At 38.8% G+C, this 21,061-nt stretch overlaps 1 protein-coding gene across 1 annotated transcript in view; it reads right to left on the bottom strand.

Moving 5' to 3' along the window:
• The window catches only part of LOC131180594 (uncharacterized), a 96,204-nt gene that overhangs the window by 66,761 nt on the left and 8,382 nt on the right, over positions 1 to 21,061 (bottom strand). The window contains exons 2-3 of the mRNA XM_058147940.1: positions 16,886 to 17,054; positions 5,700 to 6,007 (exon numbers count right to left, since the gene is read on the bottom strand). Coding sequence (XP_058003923.1) covers positions 5,700 to 6,007; positions 16,886 to 17,054 — 477 coding nt within the window. The remainder of the gene's footprint in view (positions 1 to 5,699; positions 6,008 to 16,885; positions 17,055 to 21,061) is intronic.

The raw sequence follows: 21,061 nt of genomic DNA, 5'->3' as shown, positions 1-21,061 counted from the left end.
TCCGGCTTAATGTTGCTTCCAATCTTAAGTGTTCAAATCAGGTTTCTAATTTTAATAATCTTAAGTCCCATTCGGTGTTTGTTCTCAGCCAATCTCATGCTTACAATGTTTTTTCGACCTCTTGTACTTAGATTAATAATCACTTTTAAGTTTGATGTTCTAATTGGTTCAGACAGTCAGGCACCTGTACAATTTAGATACTTTCTGATCACATTCAGTTATTGAACAAAAGAGAGAATTTCATTTCATTTCAAAATAAAATACAAGTCATTCGGCTGGAGGATCACCCCTAGCCTGTTCTACATTTCGCTCACCCTCTCTATCTCCCTCAGCTTCTTCCTCGCTCCCTTCTTCGTCTTAGGGAGCCAGGTCCACCATCCAGGAAAAGTCCTCCTTAGGATAACGCTTCTTAAGCTCGGCCAAAAGGTCCCCGTGGGCGTTCACATAAGCACCGGCCTCCCTCATCACTGCCTCTTCTTCTTTCGCTCTAAGTTCTTCAGTGAGGCGAGCGACATCAGCAGCTCGAAGTGCTTGAGCTTCTTCAAGAGCATGAGCCTGCTCGGCCAATTTTTCCTCATAGAATTTCATCCGCCCCTCAATTTCAGCTATATATTCACGGGCGGATGAAAGTTAAGCTCGGGCGAAAGCCGCTTCCTGACCCACCTTCCGGATCTTCTGCCTCAAATGATGAGCCTTTTCCCTGATGATATGCTGGTTCACTAAGCTCTCCACGCTCAAGCTCATCGTCTGGATTAGGAGATCGTCGATGTTACCTTGGGTTAGCCTGTTCCGATCCTCTTGGAGGCAGATGGAAGCTCCCAGAACCTTTGCCAAGCCCGGATTCTCTCGTACAGATCCGTTCTTCTCCAGGGAGTGAATCAAGACTTGAGCGCCATAGGAAAGGGTCTGCGAAGTAGGTTGGGAAGGACCCCCTTCCGCACTCAAAGCAACCGGTGGAGGTGGTGGCGGCTCTTCTTGTCGAGGCGGAGACCGAACCACTTCTATTTCAGGGATCGATGGTCCCGAGGGTCGGGATGAGGCCTCAGCATGCCTGGATTGTGCCTTGGCGTCTGTGAGGCCTCAGCACTCTTCATCTCCCGCACTTTCCTAGAGACCTCTCTCTTCCGCTTTCGGCTCTCTTTGGAAGCCTCGCCGCTCGCCATACCTGCACAAAGAAAAAGTCAGTGAGTTCGCTAAGGCTCAGAGATCAGAGATATAGAAAGTACCGAGGCATAGGTCAGAGAGCTGAAGCCCACGTTCTTCGCCGGTAACCAGCTGCATCATCCAATGATGCAGTTCGGCCATCACCGCATCTAAATAGGAAAACTTCTAATTGGCTGCCTGAACCTTTAGCTCCATTACCATTACGCCCTCTTCCCTACTCAGGGTAATGTGCTTCGGGAGTGATGGGCCCAGATGCAGCCAGCTACGTGGGAAACCCTCAAAACCATTCAGAATCTTGCTCCTCAGAATAAAGAAGTGATTCTTCCAATTCTTCAGTGAGGAGGGCAGATCGGTAAAGAGCCCACAATGCAGTTTCACCTGAAAGAACCAGTACTCGTCATCCTTTCGACGAGTTAGCCTATGTAGCTCGGCGAACACCTTCGCTATAGGACTGAGTCCCTTAGCTCGGCAAAGGCCTCTGAAGGCTACCAGGATCCGCCATGAGTTTGGATGTACTTAGGCTATACATACTTGGTGGAATTTCAGAACGTCCTTGAAGAAGTCATCAAGAGGAAACCGCAGCCCGGCTTTTAATTGCTCTTCGTATATCATGATCATATCATTTTCTTCGAAGAAATGATCGGCTTGGAGATCGCCATGGCATCTGATAAGCTCGTATGAGTCGGTCTGAAGGTTGTATTCTTGGCTAATTGTCTGCAGATCGGTTTCTTGAAGGATTGACGGCAGCTCATCCACGAGAAGGCTCTCTCTCCCTGAGGAATGCGTTCGTCTTGAAGTTGCCGCTTGACCACGGGCTGAAATGGAGGTTGTAGGAGGTCCAGATCGCCCGCTTGGTCTGACCACTTTAACCTCATCTGACAACCACGAGACATGAACGGAAGGGGGGCTCATCGCTCTCTGACCCTTAGCGCCGCTCATTTTCAAAGAAAAGAGAAAATTTAACTAAAAGAAAGATCAAAACCCTTACCGGAGTGTGATCGGTGTCAAAAGAACTTGAAGAAACAAGAGAATTTTGGAATCGCTCGCGAGGTGCTGAAAATGACATAAGGGAGCAACTGGCCGTCCCTTCCCCTATTTATACCCGTCTGAGCATTCAATGTTCATAGTGTCCCAAGCGACGCATCAGTTAGCGGAATTTGCCAGCTTTTCTGACACGTCGTAAGAACATTTCAGAAACTCCATAAATAAATAAGGGGAGATCGGCTGGTTAAAGATCAGTAAATTAAGGTAGATGTTTAGAATTACAGATCGGCTATGGGCTATTCAGTCAAGAATTGGATCGGATAAACACATTAGAGATCGAAAAATAACCAATGCAATAATAGTAAAATGATAATTGTCAAAATAAAATTTCATTTCCAAAAGGTCAGATTACATCATTTGAGCGATCTCAAGAGATCGGATTACATTCAAGCTCAGATTCCATCATTTGGGCGATCTCTAGAGATCAAATTACATTAAAAGTTAGGTTACATCATTTGGGCGATCTCTAGAGATCAGCGGTACATCCTACCTAGTAAAGACCTATGTTAAAGCCTAGTCTCGTGGTTGAATCAAAAGATATGTTTGATCAGGAAACCAGCCATCGACATCGGATAGATGTACAGCTCAGATGGGGTGACTATGACTCTCATGAGGATAGGAGAGGTCATCGTCAATGTTATCGCTCGGAACCGAGCCGCTGTCGAGACACCCGATGTGGTGAGGAGCCAAGTGAACTTCGAAGGGCAATCACCAATGATAAGAGGGAAATTAGCAGTCTTCTCACCCGAAATCAGTTCGCCGATTATATCAGTCGACCGACTCGAGATGGACACGATCGATATTCTCGATCTAGATCGGTAAATTAGGCTGGTTCTCTCACTGTCATCAGAGGTAGCCATCGTGATTTTCTGATCACCAGGGTCGTAAATTTTCAGTCGATAAACAAAGTGAACAGTCGGAAAAAGATCAAAAGCAGCTACCATGGCCGGGATTGTTGCCGGAGCGGCTAGAACAGGAAAAGTGAGAAGCGAAAAGAGGAGAAAATGAAATGCGAAAAGGATGTCCCATTAGAGGTATATATATAGAGAAGGTCTGAGCATTTATTGCTAGCGAAAAACGAAGCAGATGCCTCGATAAATGAAAGAATAAATGCTTTAACTGAACCACTCCGGATAGAAGAGAAGATTCTTGAATGGGAGAGATCGGGAGAGGGGCCCGGCATGAGAGATCGAAAAAGGATCGTATTAGAAAGATCGGAAAGGATGGGAGATCGGAAAGCAAAGAGAGAATAAGACAACTTCCAATAACTGTCGTCATAATCAGAGCCGAGGTAGTTAAAGCGTTGCAGACGAGATCAAATCTCCATCGCACGCCTCATTTGCAGAATCGCCCACATTACTGACAGGTTGCCAGAACGTGTCATGACAGTCCTATACATCTCGATCTCCATCGTTGATCTTACTTGTAAGGACAAGTCCGGAGCCCTTGGAACAAAGGGAAGACGACAAGACCGGCGCTTTTTTTTTCCCAGCCCTCGGATCTCCCTTGACAAGAAGATTTTGAGCCATTGGATTAGAAAAGAGAAAGGACAAATATTCTGAATAAGATCTCAACCGTCCATTTTGATTCTCTTCAATTCTTAGGCATCAGATCGTGTCCTTTAAAATCCAAACCTTCCATCTCCCTCAAAGGAAATCCTGACCCTTCATCGGGAGCCCCCGGTCCCTATAAATACCTGCATGAAAATTGTTGAAAAGAGGAGAGAACAAAAAAAAAAGGGTGGTGATTATAGTGAAAAGGCTCTGAAAATTGATTCAGTTTTGCTACTCTGCTATTTTTAAGCTTTCAAAATAGAAAAAAAACTTTAGAAACCAGTTTTCTAAAGTATTTTCTTTGAAGAAGTGTTGAACACTGAAATTCTTTATTTTTAGTTTGTTCATTACTCTGCGATACCCTCTCTTAGTTTCAGTTCTGTTTTCATCATCTTTATATCCACTCTTATTTTCTAAGCTCAATCTCATTCAAACCCGGTTATTGTCATTTCGGCTTGACTACATTTTAACTTGGTACTCTTCATTTCAAGGCAAGCATTAGTCCCCAGACTATTAGCACTCAACTCTACTATATTTGTGACTCCATAGTTAGTTCAATAGATTCAACTCCCTCCAAGTGAGTGTTTAGATCGTTGCTTTATTAAGTGCTTGTTTTTTTTATATATTTATTTTATTTGTTATGTTAAAGACCCCACGAAGGTGGTTATTCTCTTGAGTTTACCTTTTGCTCATCAGTTCATGTTATTTACTTATTTTTTTTAGCCTTTATTACCTTCAAATGTAGGTGTTCTGGTCCCAAGTAACGTATAGGTAGTTTGATAAAATGTTGGTAGCTGTATCTTAACACGAGAGTTTCTTCAAAATAATAAAAGTTTGGATAATAAATCAGAAGAAAATTATGAAGTCGAACCACTAGACTAGCTCAGGAGATAACTTGGTATAGTGGGGGATCGAGGTAAGATCGGATCCCCGACTTGTAAACGGAAGAGATCGGATATTGCCTGTCAAAAGGTATTGGTAAGGCAATCACATAGGAGATCGGAAAGAAATTTAGTCTGTATCCCCTACCTAGTTATAAGGTACTAACGGATTAAGAGAAGCCTTGTTCGGGCTCTCAGCGTCTTCGGATGTCAGAACCCTTAGTCTAAGGTCTTTACGACATATGATCACAGTTAAATCTCAATAGGTCGGGGGAGAGTTATTACCCAATCCTCATTTAAACAAAAAATAGATCGAAGGAGAGTTCTTATCCGATTCTCAATCAAAATTTTTAATAAAAGAGATCGGAGGAGAGTTCTTATCCGATTCTCAATCAAAAATATTAATAAATATTAAAAGAGATCAAAGGAAAGTTCTTATCCAGTTCTCAATCAAAAATTTTCATAAATACTTAAGAGATCGGAGGAGAGTTCTTATCCGATTCTCAATCAAAATTTTAATAAACGCTTAAAGAGATCAGAGGAGAGTTCTTATCCGATTCTCAAATCAAATTATAATAAATATGCAAAGATTGAAGGAGAGTTCTTATCCGAGATTCCCCACTCAAACTTTAAGTAGATTATTCCCGGAGATCGGAAGGGGCTTTTACCCGGGTTCCCTCAAATTCAAACTAAAATAACACAATACGCAAAGTGATCCCCTAAACCAAAACCGCTACGCAACATCAACTCACTAAGGGTCATCTCATGTACTTATGTATCTGGGTAACCCGAACTAGTGAAAAATCAAATTTTCCCTTTTATCTAAGGGATTAACATTAACATCCTAACCCCCCCTAACTATCGATTTTAATTTGCAAAGAGAAGATGTTAAATCTATTTGCCCTTATAGAGGAACGAGGCGGGGTGCCTAACACCTTCCCCGCCCGTATATGGACCCCGAATCTAGAATCTCTGTTTTCGAAGTGGTTTCATTTTAACTTATTTTCACAAATGGTTTTCTTTAATTTCTCACAAAATTAAAGTGGCGACTCCTCACTTTTTCCCACTTCGTTGAGTGTTCGACCAGGCGACCGCAAAACACCATGCGACAGAGAGTGCATTGCAGCCAAATGTAATGGAGTATTTCCATTTATGTCTCTAGCATTCAAAAGCTTCTCAAATGCAGGAGTTTCTAATATGAATTTTACCACATTATTTTTTCCACTCTTTGCAGCAACATGAAGAATAGTTTGACCTTCTCTGCTAAGTAACTCTGTTGGATAGCGCCAATGCTTAAGCAACTCCGAGATTACATTAACATGCCCTTTTTTGCTTGCAATGTGAATGGGAAAGAAGTGTAACACCCTCCCGGTAACAACTCCGTACATTCTACTGTTCCGGTGACCGGTGTCAGTCCGGACAACTAGAACGTCCGGAAAAATATTTAAACTAAAGTGAAGAACCAAAATCAACTCAAATATTAATAAGAAAAATTTAGTAAAAATTTTAGAAATAAAATACAACCAAGTTAAATGAGCCGGTGCCCTAGCGAGGGGTAACTCAGAGGGAAGTTGCGGTTCTCGCAACGAGGAGCCCTAGACCCGGGGGAAAAATTATAAAATAATTTTTGGGACTCCAGAGAAGGGTTACTGAGGTTCCTATGGCATTAAAATGCCAAGAAAATACCTAGAAAAATTTTTCAATCGGTACAGACAATTTTGACCCGTTAAGCCAAACGGAGGGCATTTTGGTCATTTCGCCTTCAGAGGTGATTTTTGGCCGACTTGTCCAGTTGAGTAAATAATTAATATAACATAAAATATGAATAAACATTACTAAAAATTGAATTGAAATCAAGTAGAAAAGAAAAGAAAAGAAAAATGAAAAAATGGGACTTTTGACATCACATGATGTCATTAAACTTTCTCTCCACCAATAGCAATCAAGAAATTTCATTAAAAAGGGAAAATGAGGCAAAATTGAAACAAAAATTCTGTTCTTCTTCCTTCATCAAATGGCAGTCTCTCTCTCCCTCTCTCAACCTCCATTAAACCTCACTTCTCAAGCTTGATTTCTACTTTGTTTCACCACAAAACCCTAATCTCTCTTCATTAAAATTTTACCCCACACCTTAAACAACCTTTTGGCAGCCTAGAAAGTGAAGGAAAGTGAAGTTTAGAGTTGGGAAAAATCTGCCCTATTCAAGGTTAGTGCACTATATACCTAAAACTCTTTAATTTCATGAATAGGAACTTGAATTTAGTAAGAAAATGTAATTTAAATGAACAAAATTCATGTGTATGTGTACATGAATTTCGGCTGCCCTAGTGAAGGAATAAGAAGGAGTGTTTTTTATGAGCTTGAAGTGAACTAGAATCATGTTGGAAGTTTATAAACATAAGAATAATAAGTTGGGATGCTAACTAAGGCATTTTGTAGAAAACATAATGTGAAGCTAGGGTTTTGGGGAGTAAAAATTGATTTGGCTTATGAAATTGTTATAGAACATCTTAATGGTCAATTACTGACCATTTGAGGAGATTTGACCATAATATGGACTGAAAAATAGCATGGTAAAGGGAATGACTATGTCGCTAGGGATAGCAAAGAATGGACTGAGATTTCAGTCCAATTACACAGCCATAACTTTGGCTGTGTTAGTCCAATTGGTGTTTGGCCAATTGGACATGAAACTAGGCTTATAATGGCACATTTTTGCTGAAGAAACCATGCCCAAAAGACCAAAGCAAGAGGACCAAAACTTGGCCCCAATCCGGATACCCTGCAACTGATTCTGCAGAATGACCAAATGAACAGTGACCATAACTCACTGTAGATATGGTCAATTGACCTGAAATTTTTACAGCAACAAGTTAAGACATAGACAAACAACTTTTATGAAGAAACCTACCCCAAATTATGGCCATAACCTAACCCAAATGGCAGTGGCAACACTGCTCATGTTATCAGAGATATGGTCAATTCTGCAGATTAGCAATCCGGGCAGCTGGGGTTTTTGGACCATATCTGGAGCTACAAAACTCCAAATGGAGTGATTCAAAAAAAAAAAAAATTCAACTAGACAAAATAAGGAACAACTTTCATGTTTGTCATTTCTTCAAATTCTCACTGCAATAAAGGCTTAATGGAACAAGAAACATATGCTTCAAAATCAAATTTTCTCGCCTCTTGGTTTTAAGTTAGAAATGGTAATGGTGACCAATTCTAACAAGTTTTAAATGTAAAATGTGGTATGTTGGGAGTGCCAAAGTCAAGGTACATATTTTATATCCAAAAGTCAACATTTTGGTTGACCAATGAGGTGAATAGTGACACCAAAACTTGAAATGCACAAATTGAAGAATTTAAAAGTTTCAAATGCCCTAATATACCTAACATGATTGGTTTGGATAGTTTGGCATGCCAATAGGGTTCAGTTAGCAGTACTGCACATGGCAATATGTCATTCCGTGATTTTATGGCTTTTAGCCATTCTGACCTTGCATTGAGATTTGGCCTTGTGCCTGGTGTATTTACTGACTTGTTAGTCGTGCTGCACACCGAGATGCATATGTGACCGATGGTGTGACGGCCCGAGGTACTAGGTACCCAGTGCCAGTTTACCCGTTTATCCAGTCCAGTCGTCTAGTGTAGGTTACTTGGGCAACCAAATGAATGAAGGTGAACAAAGTTAATAAAATGATGGATATGCCAATACCAAATAAACAAATCATACACATTCTATACATATTTAATTTCTTGCTATTTTCTTTTATTATATTATTGCACCACTAAGCATTATTGCTTAGCGCGTTGCTTTTGCCACGCGTAGGTACTGGAGATACAGATCGTGAGCCCAGTAGACCACGATCGGTGAGTCCATCCCGCACTCACAAGCAGTTGTCCGTGTGTCACCTCAACTTCTGCAGTGCATTGGTAGGACACTAGGTGTCATTTTGACATTTTGTAACTTAATTTTGATTTTCTTATATGTAATTAAACTTGTGTAATGTATATTGAGGTTTATGTAAATTATGATAATTGTATTTGTGAATGGAAAAGTAAATGGTTATTTATGATTTATATGTGATCATCACATGTGATGGATGATTGAGAATTGAAATTGAAATGTTGAGATCTTGATATTGAGTTTTGTGATGATATTGGAGTTGAGAATAAATGAATTTGTTTAGTGGAAGTGTTTTTCACAGGTTCCGAATAACTGTTTTCTCCATTTTTAGCCGGTACTCCGCCGGATTTTCTTTAAAATTTTCGGAATAAATAATATTTTTGATAAATGGCTTAAATAAAGTATGTTTCATAAATTATATTCAAAGCATGATATAAATTAATTAAGGTATATTAGAGTGTGCCGGTACACCGTGTGGCACTACTTACTCGTATATCTTACACGGTAAGGGTGTCACATTTAGTGGTATCAGAGCACGGTTTAGGCGTTTCTGGGCCTAGATTGAGTCCATACCATGTATTGCATTTGTAAGAGTCGAGGTGACACTAATGCAGATCTTTTTATCTTTCTTATTTTGAATAGGATATGGATCCTTCATCTCAGAGAGCAGTCGAGGAGGAAGTGGAGAGTCATGCTCCACCTGCAGCAGCTTAGACTGGGGTATGAGAGAATCTGCTCGCCACTCAAGCAGAGCTGCTCGGCCTCCACAGCCCCTGCTCCAACAAATAGCCGACTTCTTTAGACAAATGGTGGGGTAATGCCAAGCACCACCACCACCACTGGGCCACACAGTAAATCACACCGGAAAGACTAAGAAAGTTTGGGGCGTGGATTTCTATGGCAAGAGAGAAGATGACTCTATTGCAGTAGAGAATTGGTTGAATGTAACAGCGAGTCCTAAAACAACTCCACTGCACTCCAGAGCAAAACCTGGAAGCTGCCATATCTTTGCTACAAGACGATGCATATGAGTGGTGGGACACTGTGTCTAGTGAAGTGCAGCCAGAAGTTGTAATATGGGACTTCTTTCTCTCAGAATTTAAGAAGAAATATGTGGGTATCAGATACACGGAAGAGAGAAGAAGAGAGTTTATTAACCCGAGGCAGAGACACTATCGCTGGCCGAATATGAGAAGGAATTCGTAAGATTGAGCCGCTATGGCGTGAGATAGTCCCTAATGAAGCCAAAGGTGCAAGAGATTTGAAGAGGGACTAAATGACAACATCAAGATCCAGCTCACCGCTTGGGAATCACTGCATTTACCAAATTAGTGGAACTCGCAATAAAGGTTGAAAACTAAGAATCAAAGGAGCGACTAGAAGGGAAAGATAGCGTAAGAGGGGCCTGTGTCGCCTAGTTCAGCTCTGCATTTGGGAAGAAGTTCAAGGGTCCTCCCGCACGAGTTCACTCACCACGTGGTCGTGGCCGCCTCGGGGCCTGTGCCACGCTCACCGCTAGGAGAGGTCACCCACACCATCGTGGGCGCTCTGTGGATGGGGTTCAGGGGACCAGCCCCAGCAACTTCTGCATGTCCACACTGCCTGAAGTGGCACAAGGGGGAGTGTTGGAGAGTGACTGGTGCCTGCTTGAGGTGTGGGTCAACAGAGCATTAGTTAAGGAACTGTCCACGTAGAACTACTACAGCTGCTCCAACACAAGCGCATGCACTGCCTCCGCACTACGCAGAGGTAGAAAATCTGGTAAATCTGAGGCTGTTGAACCATCACAGAGGCCTGCATCTGAGCCAGCAGAGAGGCCTGACAGCAGACCACCTGCAAGAGCTTATGCTATTAGAGCTCAGGAGGAGCAAGATGCCCCGAATGTCATCAGGGGTACGTTCACCCTTTACACTACATCTGTGCATGCATTGGTGGATCCAGGATCCACTCATTCATATATCTGCATCAACTTACCCGTAGAAAGGGGGATACTAGTAGGGGAGAGTGACCATGATATTCTGGTCACTAATCCATTGGGCCACAGTGTAGTGGTGAACAAAGTGTACAAGGGTTGCCCGTTAAGGATTCAGGGGTATGAATTCTTGGCAGACTTGATTGAGTTGCCTTTTCATGAATTTGACGTGATTTTGGGAATGGACTGGTTGTCACGCCATCAGGCAATAGTTGATTGCAAATTGAAGAGAATTTCTTTGAAAACTCCTGAGGGTAATGAAATTAGAGTTGTGGGTGAAAGGACAGATTTCTTGTCCAATGTCATCTCAGCCACAGTTGCAAGAAGAATGATGAGAAAAGGCTGTGAAGCCTACCTAGCACATGTGGTGGATACTAGGCAGGCTAAGCCAAACCTGAGTGACATAACCACAGTGAGAGACTTCCCAGAAGTATTTCCTAAAGAATTGCCTGGTTTGCCACCAGAAAGGAAAGTTGAATTTGCTATTGAGACACCGCGGCACAAAGACCCATTTCCATTGCTCCTTATAGGATGGCACCCACTGAATTGAGGGAGTTAAAAACTCAGTTGCAAGAGTTGCTTGATAAGGGGTTCATACGCCCCAGTGTGTCACCATGGGGAGCTCCAGTGCTGTTTGTGAAGAAGAAGGATGGGACTTTGAGGCTTTGCATTGATTACCGGCAGTTGAATAAAGTGACTGTGAAGAACAAATATCCGTTGCCTAGAATTGATGATCTGTTTGATCAGTTGAAGGGAGCAGGAATATTTTCTAAGATTGATCTCAGATCAGGGTATCATCAGTTGAGGGTAAAGGATGCAGATGTAAAGATCGCATTCAGACCCGATATGGGCATTATGAGTTTCTAGTGATGCCCTTTGGCCTAACAAATGCACCAGCAGCATTCATGGACCTTATGAACCGTATCTTCCATCCATACTTAGATCGGTTCGTAGTGGTCTTTATTGATGATATTTTGGTGTATTCCAAGACCAGGGAAGAACATGATGAGCATTTGAGGATTGTTCTGCAAACCCTGAGAGAAAAGAAGCTGTATGCTAAGTTGTCCAAGTGTGACTTTTGGCTGAATGAGATTGCATTCCTTGGACACATAGTGTCAGCTGATGGGATTAGGGTGGATCCCAAGAAAATAGAAGCAGTGATGGAATGGAAGCCTCCTAAATACAATCGAGGTCGAAGCTTCTTAGGGCTAGCTGGGTACTACAGAGATTTGTGAAGGATTTTCCTAATAGCCGCTCCAATGACCAAGTTATTACACAAGAATGTCGATTTGACCGGAATGACAAGTGTCGCACCGCTTTGAGAAGTTGAAGGCTATGTTGACAGAGGCACCAGTGTTAACACAGCCAGTGTCAGGAAAGGACTTTGTGGTCTACAGTGATGCCTCACATAATGGGCTAGGGTGTGTATTGATGCAAGAGGGGAAGGTGGTCGCCTATGCTTCCAGGCAGTTAAGGCCACATGAACAGAATTACCCTACCCATGATCTAGAGCTTGCAGCAATTATCTTCGTGATCAAGATATGGAGGCACTACTTGTATGGTGAAAAGTGCTACATTTACAGCACCACAAGAGCCCAAATACTTGCCAACCTGTATGAGCTCAACCTTAGACAGAGGCTATGGATTGAGTTCCTGAAGGATTATGATTGTGTAATTGACTACCATCCTGGGAAGGCAAATGTAGTTGCTGATGCTTTGAGCAGAAAATCCATAACAGCCTTGAGATCATTGAATGCCCGTCTATCTTTGATTCGAGATGGAGCTATTTTGGCTGAGTTGCAAGTGAGGCCAAACTCAAGCTACCTGATACTAGATGGGCAAAAGGCAGATGAAAAGTTAATGGCTATTATGAGCAAGATCTCAGAGGGAAAAGCAACTGACTATGAGGTGAAGGCAGATGGGTGTCTGTATTACAAAGAAGACTGTGTGTACCAGATGATGGGGAATTGAAAGCTAATATTCTAAAAGAGGCACACACCAGTGTATATGCTATGCACCTGTGAAGTACAAAGATGTATCATGATCCAAGCTTGGTGATTGGTCCGTATGAAGAAAGACATAGCCGACTATGTGACTAAATGCTTGACATGTCGCAAGTCAAGGCGAACATCAAGTTCCATCGGGTTTGCTACACTATACGCATACCGAATGGAAATGGGATCGGGTCACCATGGATTTTGTGAGTGGTCCGCCTCTCACCCTAAGAAACATGATGCAATATGGGTGATAGTTGATAGATTGACAAAGTCGAGACACTTTCGCGCTTAGACCGACTACTCACTGGAGAAGTTAGCAGAATTGTATATCAGTGAGATAGTTAGACTGCATGGAATTCCACTTTCCATCATATCTGATCGAGACCCAAGGTTTACATCGAGATTTTGGAAGAAGTTGCATGAGTCCTTGGGTACACAACTCCACTTCAGCACAGCTTTCCATCCTCAGACGGATGGGCAATCAGAAAGAGTAATCCAGGTCCTTGAGGATATGCTGAGGAGTTGTGTCATTGAGTTTGAGGGAAGTTGGGATAGATACCTCCCACTGGCAGAATTTGCATACAACAATAGCTACCAAGCTAGCATTCAAATGGCCCCATATGAAGCACTGTATGGTAGAAAATGTAGAACTCAGCAGTCTTTGGACTGAATTGGGCGAAGACAACCGTGGGGCTGACACTGTGAAACAGATCGAGGAGAAAATGAAACTAATCAAAGCCAACTGAAGGTTGCCTCGCATGCATGTAAATCTTATGCCGACCTGAAGAGAAAAGAAATAGAATATGCAGTTGGCGACAAAGTGTTCCTCAAGGTGTCACCATGGAAGAAAGTGTTGAGGTTTGGAAGAAAAGGTAAATTGAGCCCTAGGTTCATTGGCCCATATGAAGTCATTGAACGTGTGGGTCCAGTGGCCTATAGGCTAGCTTTGCCACCAGAGCTGGATAAGATCCACAATGTGTTCCATGTGTCCATGCTCAGAAGATACCGCTCAGATCCTTCACATGTCATCTCCAGGGAAGAGATTGAAATATAACCAGATTTGACATATGAAGAAGAACCTCTACGGATCCTGGCTCGGGAAGTAAAAGAATTGAGGAACAAGCAGATTCCATTGGTGAAAGTGCTTTGGAGGCACCACAACACCGAGGAGGCAACTTGGGAAAGTGAAGAGACGATGAGGCAACAGTTCCCTCAACTGTTTGCATCAGGTAAATTTCGAGGACGAAATTTAAATTAGAGGGGAAGAGTTGTAACACCCTCCCGGTAACAACTCCGTACATTCTACTGTTCCGGTGACCGGTGTCGGTCCGGACAGCTAGAACGTCCGGAAAAATATTTAAACTAAAGTGAAGAACCAAAATCAACTCAAATATTAATAAGAAAAATTTAGTAAAAATTTTAGAAATAAAATACAACCAAGTTAAACGAGCCGGTGCCCTAGCGAGGGGTAACCCAGAGGGAAGTTGCGGTTCTCGCAACGAGGAGCCCTAGACCCGGGGGAAAAATTATAAAATAATTTTTGGGACTCCAGAGAAGGGTTACTGAGGTTCCTATGGCATTAGAATGCCAAGAAAATACCTAGAAAAATTTTTCAATCGGTACAGACAATTTTGACCCGTTAAGCCAAACGGAGGGCATTTTGATCATTTCGCCTTCAGAGGTGATTTTTGGCCGACTTGTCCAGTTGAGTAAATAATTAATATGACATAAAATATGAATAAACATTACTAAAAATTGAATTGAAATCAAGTAGAAAAGAAAAGAAAAGAAAAATGAAAAAATGGGACTTTTGACATCACATGATGTCATTAAACTTTCTCTCCACCAATAGCAATCAAGCAATTTCATTAAAAAGGGAAAATGAGGCAAAATTGAAACAAAAATTCTGTTCTTCTTCCTTCATCAAACGGCAGTCTCTCTCTCCCTCTCTCAACCTCCATTAAACCTCACTTCTCAAGCTTGATTTCTACTTTGTTTCACCACAAAACCCTAATCTCTCTTCATTAAAATTTTACCCCACACCTTAAACAACCTTTTGGCAGCCTAGAAAGTGAAGGAAAGTGAAGTTTAGAGTTGGGAAAAATCTGCCCTATTCAAGGTTAGTGCACTATATACCTAAAACTCTTTAATTTCATGAATAGGAACTTGAATTTAGTAAGAAAATGTAATTTAAATGAACAAAATTCATGTGTATGTGTACATGAATTTCGGCTGCCCTAGTGAAGGAATAAGAAGGAGTGTTTTTTATGAGCTTGAAGTGAACTAGAATCATGTTGGAAGTTTATAAACATAAGAATAATAAGTTGGGATGCTAACTAAGGCATTTTGTAGAAAACATAATGTGAAGCTAGGGTTTTGGGGAGTGAAAATTGATTTGGCTTATGAAATTGTTAGAGAACATCTTAATGGTCAATTAGTGACCATTTGAGGAGATTTGACCATAATATGGACTGAAAAATAGCATGGTAAAGGGAATGACTATGCTGCCTAGGGACAGCAGCAATGGACTGAGATTTCAGTCCAATTACACAGCCATAACTTTGGCTGTGTTAGTCCAATTGGTGTTTGGCCAATTGGACATGAAACTAGGCTTATAATGGCACATTTTTGCTGAAGAAACCATGCCCAAAAGACCAAAGCAAGAGGACCAAAACTTGGCCCCAATCCGGATACCCTGCAACTGATTCTGCAGAATGACTAAATGAATAGTAACTGTTCATTTGGCCATAACTCACTGTAGATATGGTCAATTGACCTGAAATTTTTACAGAAACAAGTTAAGAGATAGACAAACAACTTTCATGAAGAAACCTACCCCAAATTATGGCCAGAACCTAACCCAAATGGCAGTGGCAGTCACTGTTCATGTTACTGTAGATATGATCAATTCTGCAGATTGGCAATCCGGGCAGCTGGGGTTTTTGGACCATATCTGGAGCTACAAAACTCCAAATGGAGTGATTCAAAAAAGGAAATTCAACTAGACAAAATAAGGAACAACTTTCATGTTTGTCATTTCTTCAAATTCTCACTGAAACAGTGCTTAATAGAACAGTAAACATATGCTTCAAAAACTGAAATTTTCTGCCCTCTTGGTTTTAAGTTAGAAATGGTAATGGTGACCAATTCTAACAAGTTTTAAATGTAAAATGTGGTATGTTGGGAGTGCCAAAGTCAAGGTACATATTTTCTATCCAAAAGTCAACATTTTGGTTGACCAATGAGGTGAATAGTGACACCAAAACTTGAAATGCACAAATTGAAGAATTTAAAAGTTTCAAATGCCCTAGTATACCTAACATGATTGGTTTGGATAGTTTGGCATGCCAATAGGGTTTAGTTAGCAGTACTGCACATGGCAATATGCCATTCCGTGATTTTATGGCTTTTAGCCATTCTGACCTTGCATTGAGATTTGGCCTTGTGCCTGATGTATTTACAGCTTGTTAGCTGTTCTGTTGCACACCGGGAGATGCATATGTAACCGATGGTGTGACGGCCCGAGGTACTAGGTACCCAGTGCCAGTTTACCCGTTTATCCAGTCCAGTCATCTAGTGTAGGTTACTTGGGCAACCAAATGAATGAAGGTGAACAAAGTTAATAAAATGATGGATATGCCAATACCAAATCAACCAATCATACACATTCTATACATATTTAATTTCTTGCTATTTTCTTTTATTATATTATTGCACCACTAAGCATTATTGCTTAGCGCGTTGCTTTTGCCATGCGTAGGTACTGGAGATACAGATCGTGAGCCCAGTAGACCACAGACTGGGTGAGTCCATCCTGCAGCTCTGCGCAGTGTCCGTGTCACCTCAACTTCTGCAGTGCATTGGTAGGACACTAGGTGTCATTTTGACATTTTGTAACTTAATTTTGATTTTCTCATATGTAATTAAACTTGTGTAATGTATATTGAGGTTTATGTAAATTATGATAATTGTATTTGTGAATGGAAAAGTAAATGGTTATTTATGATTTATATGTGATCATCACATGTGATGGATGATTGAGAATTGAAATTGAAATGTTGAGATCTTGATATTGAGTTTTGTGATGATATTGGAGTTGAGAATAAATGAATTTGTTTATTGGAAGTGTTTTTCACAGGTCCGAAGAACTGTTTTCTCCATTTTTAGCCGGTACTCCGCCGGATTTTCTTTAAAATTTTCGGAACCTCAAATAAATAATATTTTTGATAAATGGCTTAAATAAAGTATGTTTCATAAATTATATTCAAAGCATGATATAAATTAATTAAGGTATATTAGAGTGTGCCGGTACACCGTGTGGCATTACTTACTCGGGTATACTGTACACGGGTAAGGGGTGTCACAAGAAGCCCTTATCATCCATTTCAAACATGCTCCATCTAAATTTTCTGGAAAGGTACCCAACTGCATTCAGATTACCTCTGTGTGCTGCCCAATGAAGCACATTTCGTCCTTTTCCATCTTTTAATTGCAGTAGTTCAGGATTTACCTTCGCCATCTCTTCCAACATATCTGAAATGTGAAATAAGAATGTTAAATATAAAAACAGGAATACTGAGATTATTCTTACATGTAATGAAAATATTTCCAGTAACCTCTATCTCAGTATTATTGTCATATTTAGCAACTCAAGTAGGCAAACCCTTTGCATTTGCCTAGTTTTAAGTAATTTTTCAATACACACCCACACCAACCAACCCCAACCCCACCCATTCCCCCTCTCCCCCCCCCCCCCCTCCCCCCACCCTTCCTTCTCACCCCTTGGTTAACTAGATGATCTAAAACATGGGCATAAAGGCCCATTGAATGTCGTGAAACAACAATTGAAATAACTAAATAACCAAAGATTCTTACTATACTATTTTGTGTGTATATATATATAAGCTAAGCCTTAAAAATGACTTTATAATAATATGCCACCTAATTTATTAGGAAGGCTTAAGAAATCATAACACGGCATAACTTGTTTTTTTCTTTATTTTTATAATTTTTACATACAAAATTGAACTTATCATATCAGCCATCAATTTTTTATTTAAATATTTTTAAATGTTAACTACTAAATCTTATCTCATATAAAAAAAGTTATTTAAAACTTAATTTATTACATCTTTTAAGAATTTTAAAGGCATAAATTTCAATAATTATTCCTGAACTTATACGATTGTAACATCATAGTCCCTCTAAAATTAACTTTTAAATTTTGTACTATAAAATTTCTCTGACCTCCAATCACTAGTTTCCCAATTAACGCTAAAGTGGATAAATCCAACGAAATACTTAGTTAATATTTCTCTCTCCTCCCTCATACTATGTGTAACAAGATCATTCTCCAACTTTACTAATTGTAATATTATTGTCCTTCAACTTTAGTATTCGTAACACTATTATCCTTCAACTTGGTCATTTGTAACACTATTATCTCACAACTTTACATCAATATAATGCAATTATCAATGTAACACCATTGCAGTTTAAAATCATGTTATCATGATCCCATCCAATATAGATATAGCATAAATAGAATTTTAATCTTAATTTGTCTATTCAGCAATATAAATTTTTTTAATATTTTTTTAAACTATTGTTAATAGATTTGACTTTTTTACATTTTTTATTATAAATGGCATATTATTAAAAAAAGAAATTATTGTTAATTAGTTTTTATTTTTTTTTAACAATATGCTATTTTTGATAAAAAAAAATATGTAAAAAAAGTTAAATATACTAACAAAAGTTTAAAAAAATTATATTGTTTAATAGACAAATTAAGATTAAAAATTCTATGGTACATCTATATTAGATAGGATCATGGGAATACAATTTTAAACAACAATGGTGCTACATTGATAATTGTGTTACATTGATATAAAGTTGTAGGACAATGGTATTATACTAACAAAGTTAAAGGATAATAATGTTACAAATGACAAAGTTAAAGAACAATAGTATTACAATTAGTAAAATAGAAAGATGACCTTATTACACGTGGCGTGAGAGAAGAGTGAGAAATGCTCACTAAGTGCCACGTTGGATTTATCCACATCACCATTTAACTAGGAAACCGATCATTGAAGGTCAAAAGTATTTTACTTCACAAAATTTAATAGTTAAGAGAGTTTTATATTATATTTTTAAGTTGATGGACTGTAGTGTTGTAATCATATAAGTTTAGAAACAATTGCTGGAATTTATCCCTTTTAAAATTATCAAGTTTACAATTTGAGGTCGCATAAAATTCTGCTCATCATACTATATATCTCTAAAAAATAATATTTTTTAATTAAATTTTGGTTAGATTTTTGGTTAGATGAATTTTTTTTTTATAACATTACAATATATATATATATATATATATATATATATATATATAAAGAATTTAAGCAATTATTTTGAAAACATTTGTTATTTTTAAAATTTAAGAATTTTAATAATGATACTTTAAAAATTGCCATATGCTATACGTAATTTTTATTTTTTCTACTTTGTTTATCCTTCTTGGAATAATCTGATTTTTTTAATAAAATATTTTAATTGAGTATTATTTTATTTAACTTTTACATTTTTATTTTATTGATTTTATTGAATTAATATTTTATTTAAGGGTGATTTTAAACAAATTATTTACATATATTATTATTGTATTAAATTAAATTGAATTTTAGTCCCATGAAATTTTAGTGATCAAATTATCAAATTTATTCAATTGAATCAATTTAGAATTAATTAAATTATTATTATTATTATTATTATTATTATTATTATTATTATTATTATTATTATTATTATTATTATTATTATAAATTTAAAAGTTGTGTTAATTAAGATAATAAGATTTAATGTATTTATAATATTGCTTTGTAAGTAGTTAAGAGATATTTTATAATATATTATTATTTTAGAATCACATAATTAAAAAATAAATAAATAGAGCATCCCATCCACGTGAATTTGGACGTCTTCAACCCTTCCCCTTCCCCGCCACCCGAACCCCCCACCTAGGCGCACCCCCCTCCCACTCTAAAAGTCCTCTTTCACGTAAATGGTCACTTCTCCCTCTCTTTGATGTGCTTTTTCCTGCAAGACTTACTAACGGCAAATGGTGGTCAATGACCCATCTCCATGAAGTGACGTCAATGAGCAAAGGATCAATAGCACTGACTTTTTTGTAGAGATAGAAGTAGCATGATTTCCAATCCTAGGAGTAAACCACAAGTCTCTATGATCAATCTTCCCTTTTGTAAATAGGTCGCCAAAATTTTGAAAAGCCATATGCAAGGATCTCAATGTTTGATCAGAGTGATTTTAAAGGCTATGTACTCCTAGTGAAGAGAGTTTTCAGATGGTACCAGCGGTGCTCAAAATGGTGGTTGTTTCTGGTGTCTGTGAGGAAAGAGAAAAATGGTTTTCTTGCCACTTTTCGGCTAGATTCCAACTGATCCAGAAGTTGGATGAGTGATCCGAGATTGCCGATGAACTCAGCACGCCAAAACCATTGAGATGGGACCAAGATCGGACACTATTTGGAAAAAGTGATAATCAGATAGCCTAAATTGATAGGTTAAATTTTCGAAGCTTCTTTTATCTTAAGTTCCAAGAATTAATTTGACAATAATTTTTTACGTGTTTTAGGCTATGTGCAGGTATATTGGGATTGGTGATATCTCAATGACTCCGAAGATTCAGTTTTCAGCCTAGTCTGAATGTTCGGTGAGCTATCCCAGAAGGTGGTCTTGTTTATAGTTGCTTCCAGCATGTTCAGATGTTCTAGACTCATTTCAAGTAGTAGAATTTTCAAAGGTAAATCAGAACTCAACTTGTGTAGCTTTTACCTAGTTTTAAGGTAGCTGATAATCTTTAAAATATTTATAACTTAGTGAAATTAAGCAAAATGATTTTAATTAATACCAAGAAAATGTAGAGGACCTCTATGAATATTTTCATAATTTTTTTAGCACTGGAGATAAACAATTGAACTAAAGAGAAGTTAGGACTCAAATTGGAAATTGGAGAACTAGACATAGAATTAGGTTTTTTATAGGCCCAAGATGTGCATGTGATGATTGTTGTTATGGGCCCGAGGCCCTGTGTGTTGCTATTGTTGCTTTTAGTTGAGTTTCCTAGCAGGGGGTTAGGTCTAATTATAGAGGAGATTCTATTAAAATTTTAGCAAAATTCTAGGATTAATTATTGCTTCTATAGTTTAATTTAGTTAGTTATTTTGTCGGTCAATTGATAGAGGTTAGTTTTGGATAGGTGATTGAGGTCGGTCGTCTTCTTTTTTCCAACTGGACTAACTATAGTCAGGTCGTCAATTCCATGAGTTAGATATTGATTATTTTTATAATTTCAATATTATTTACATTTTTATATTTAATATTTGTTGACATGCCCATGCATTCACTTATGCATATATTATTAGTTATTATATCAGGAGCATCCCATATCTGTTACATTAAAATTTTTGTATTGTGCTATCTTAAGGATACGTTGAAGTTTATGTATGTATATATTGTGGA

The sequence above is a fragment of the Hevea brasiliensis genome, chromosome 6, assembly GCF_030052815.1.
Source record: "Hevea brasiliensis isolate MT/VB/25A 57/8 chromosome 6, ASM3005281v1, whole genome shotgun sequence".
Taxonomy (NCBI): Eukaryota; Viridiplantae; Streptophyta; class Magnoliopsida; order Malpighiales; family Euphorbiaceae; genus Hevea; species Hevea brasiliensis.
This window is presented reverse-complemented; position numbering and strand designations above follow the sequence as displayed.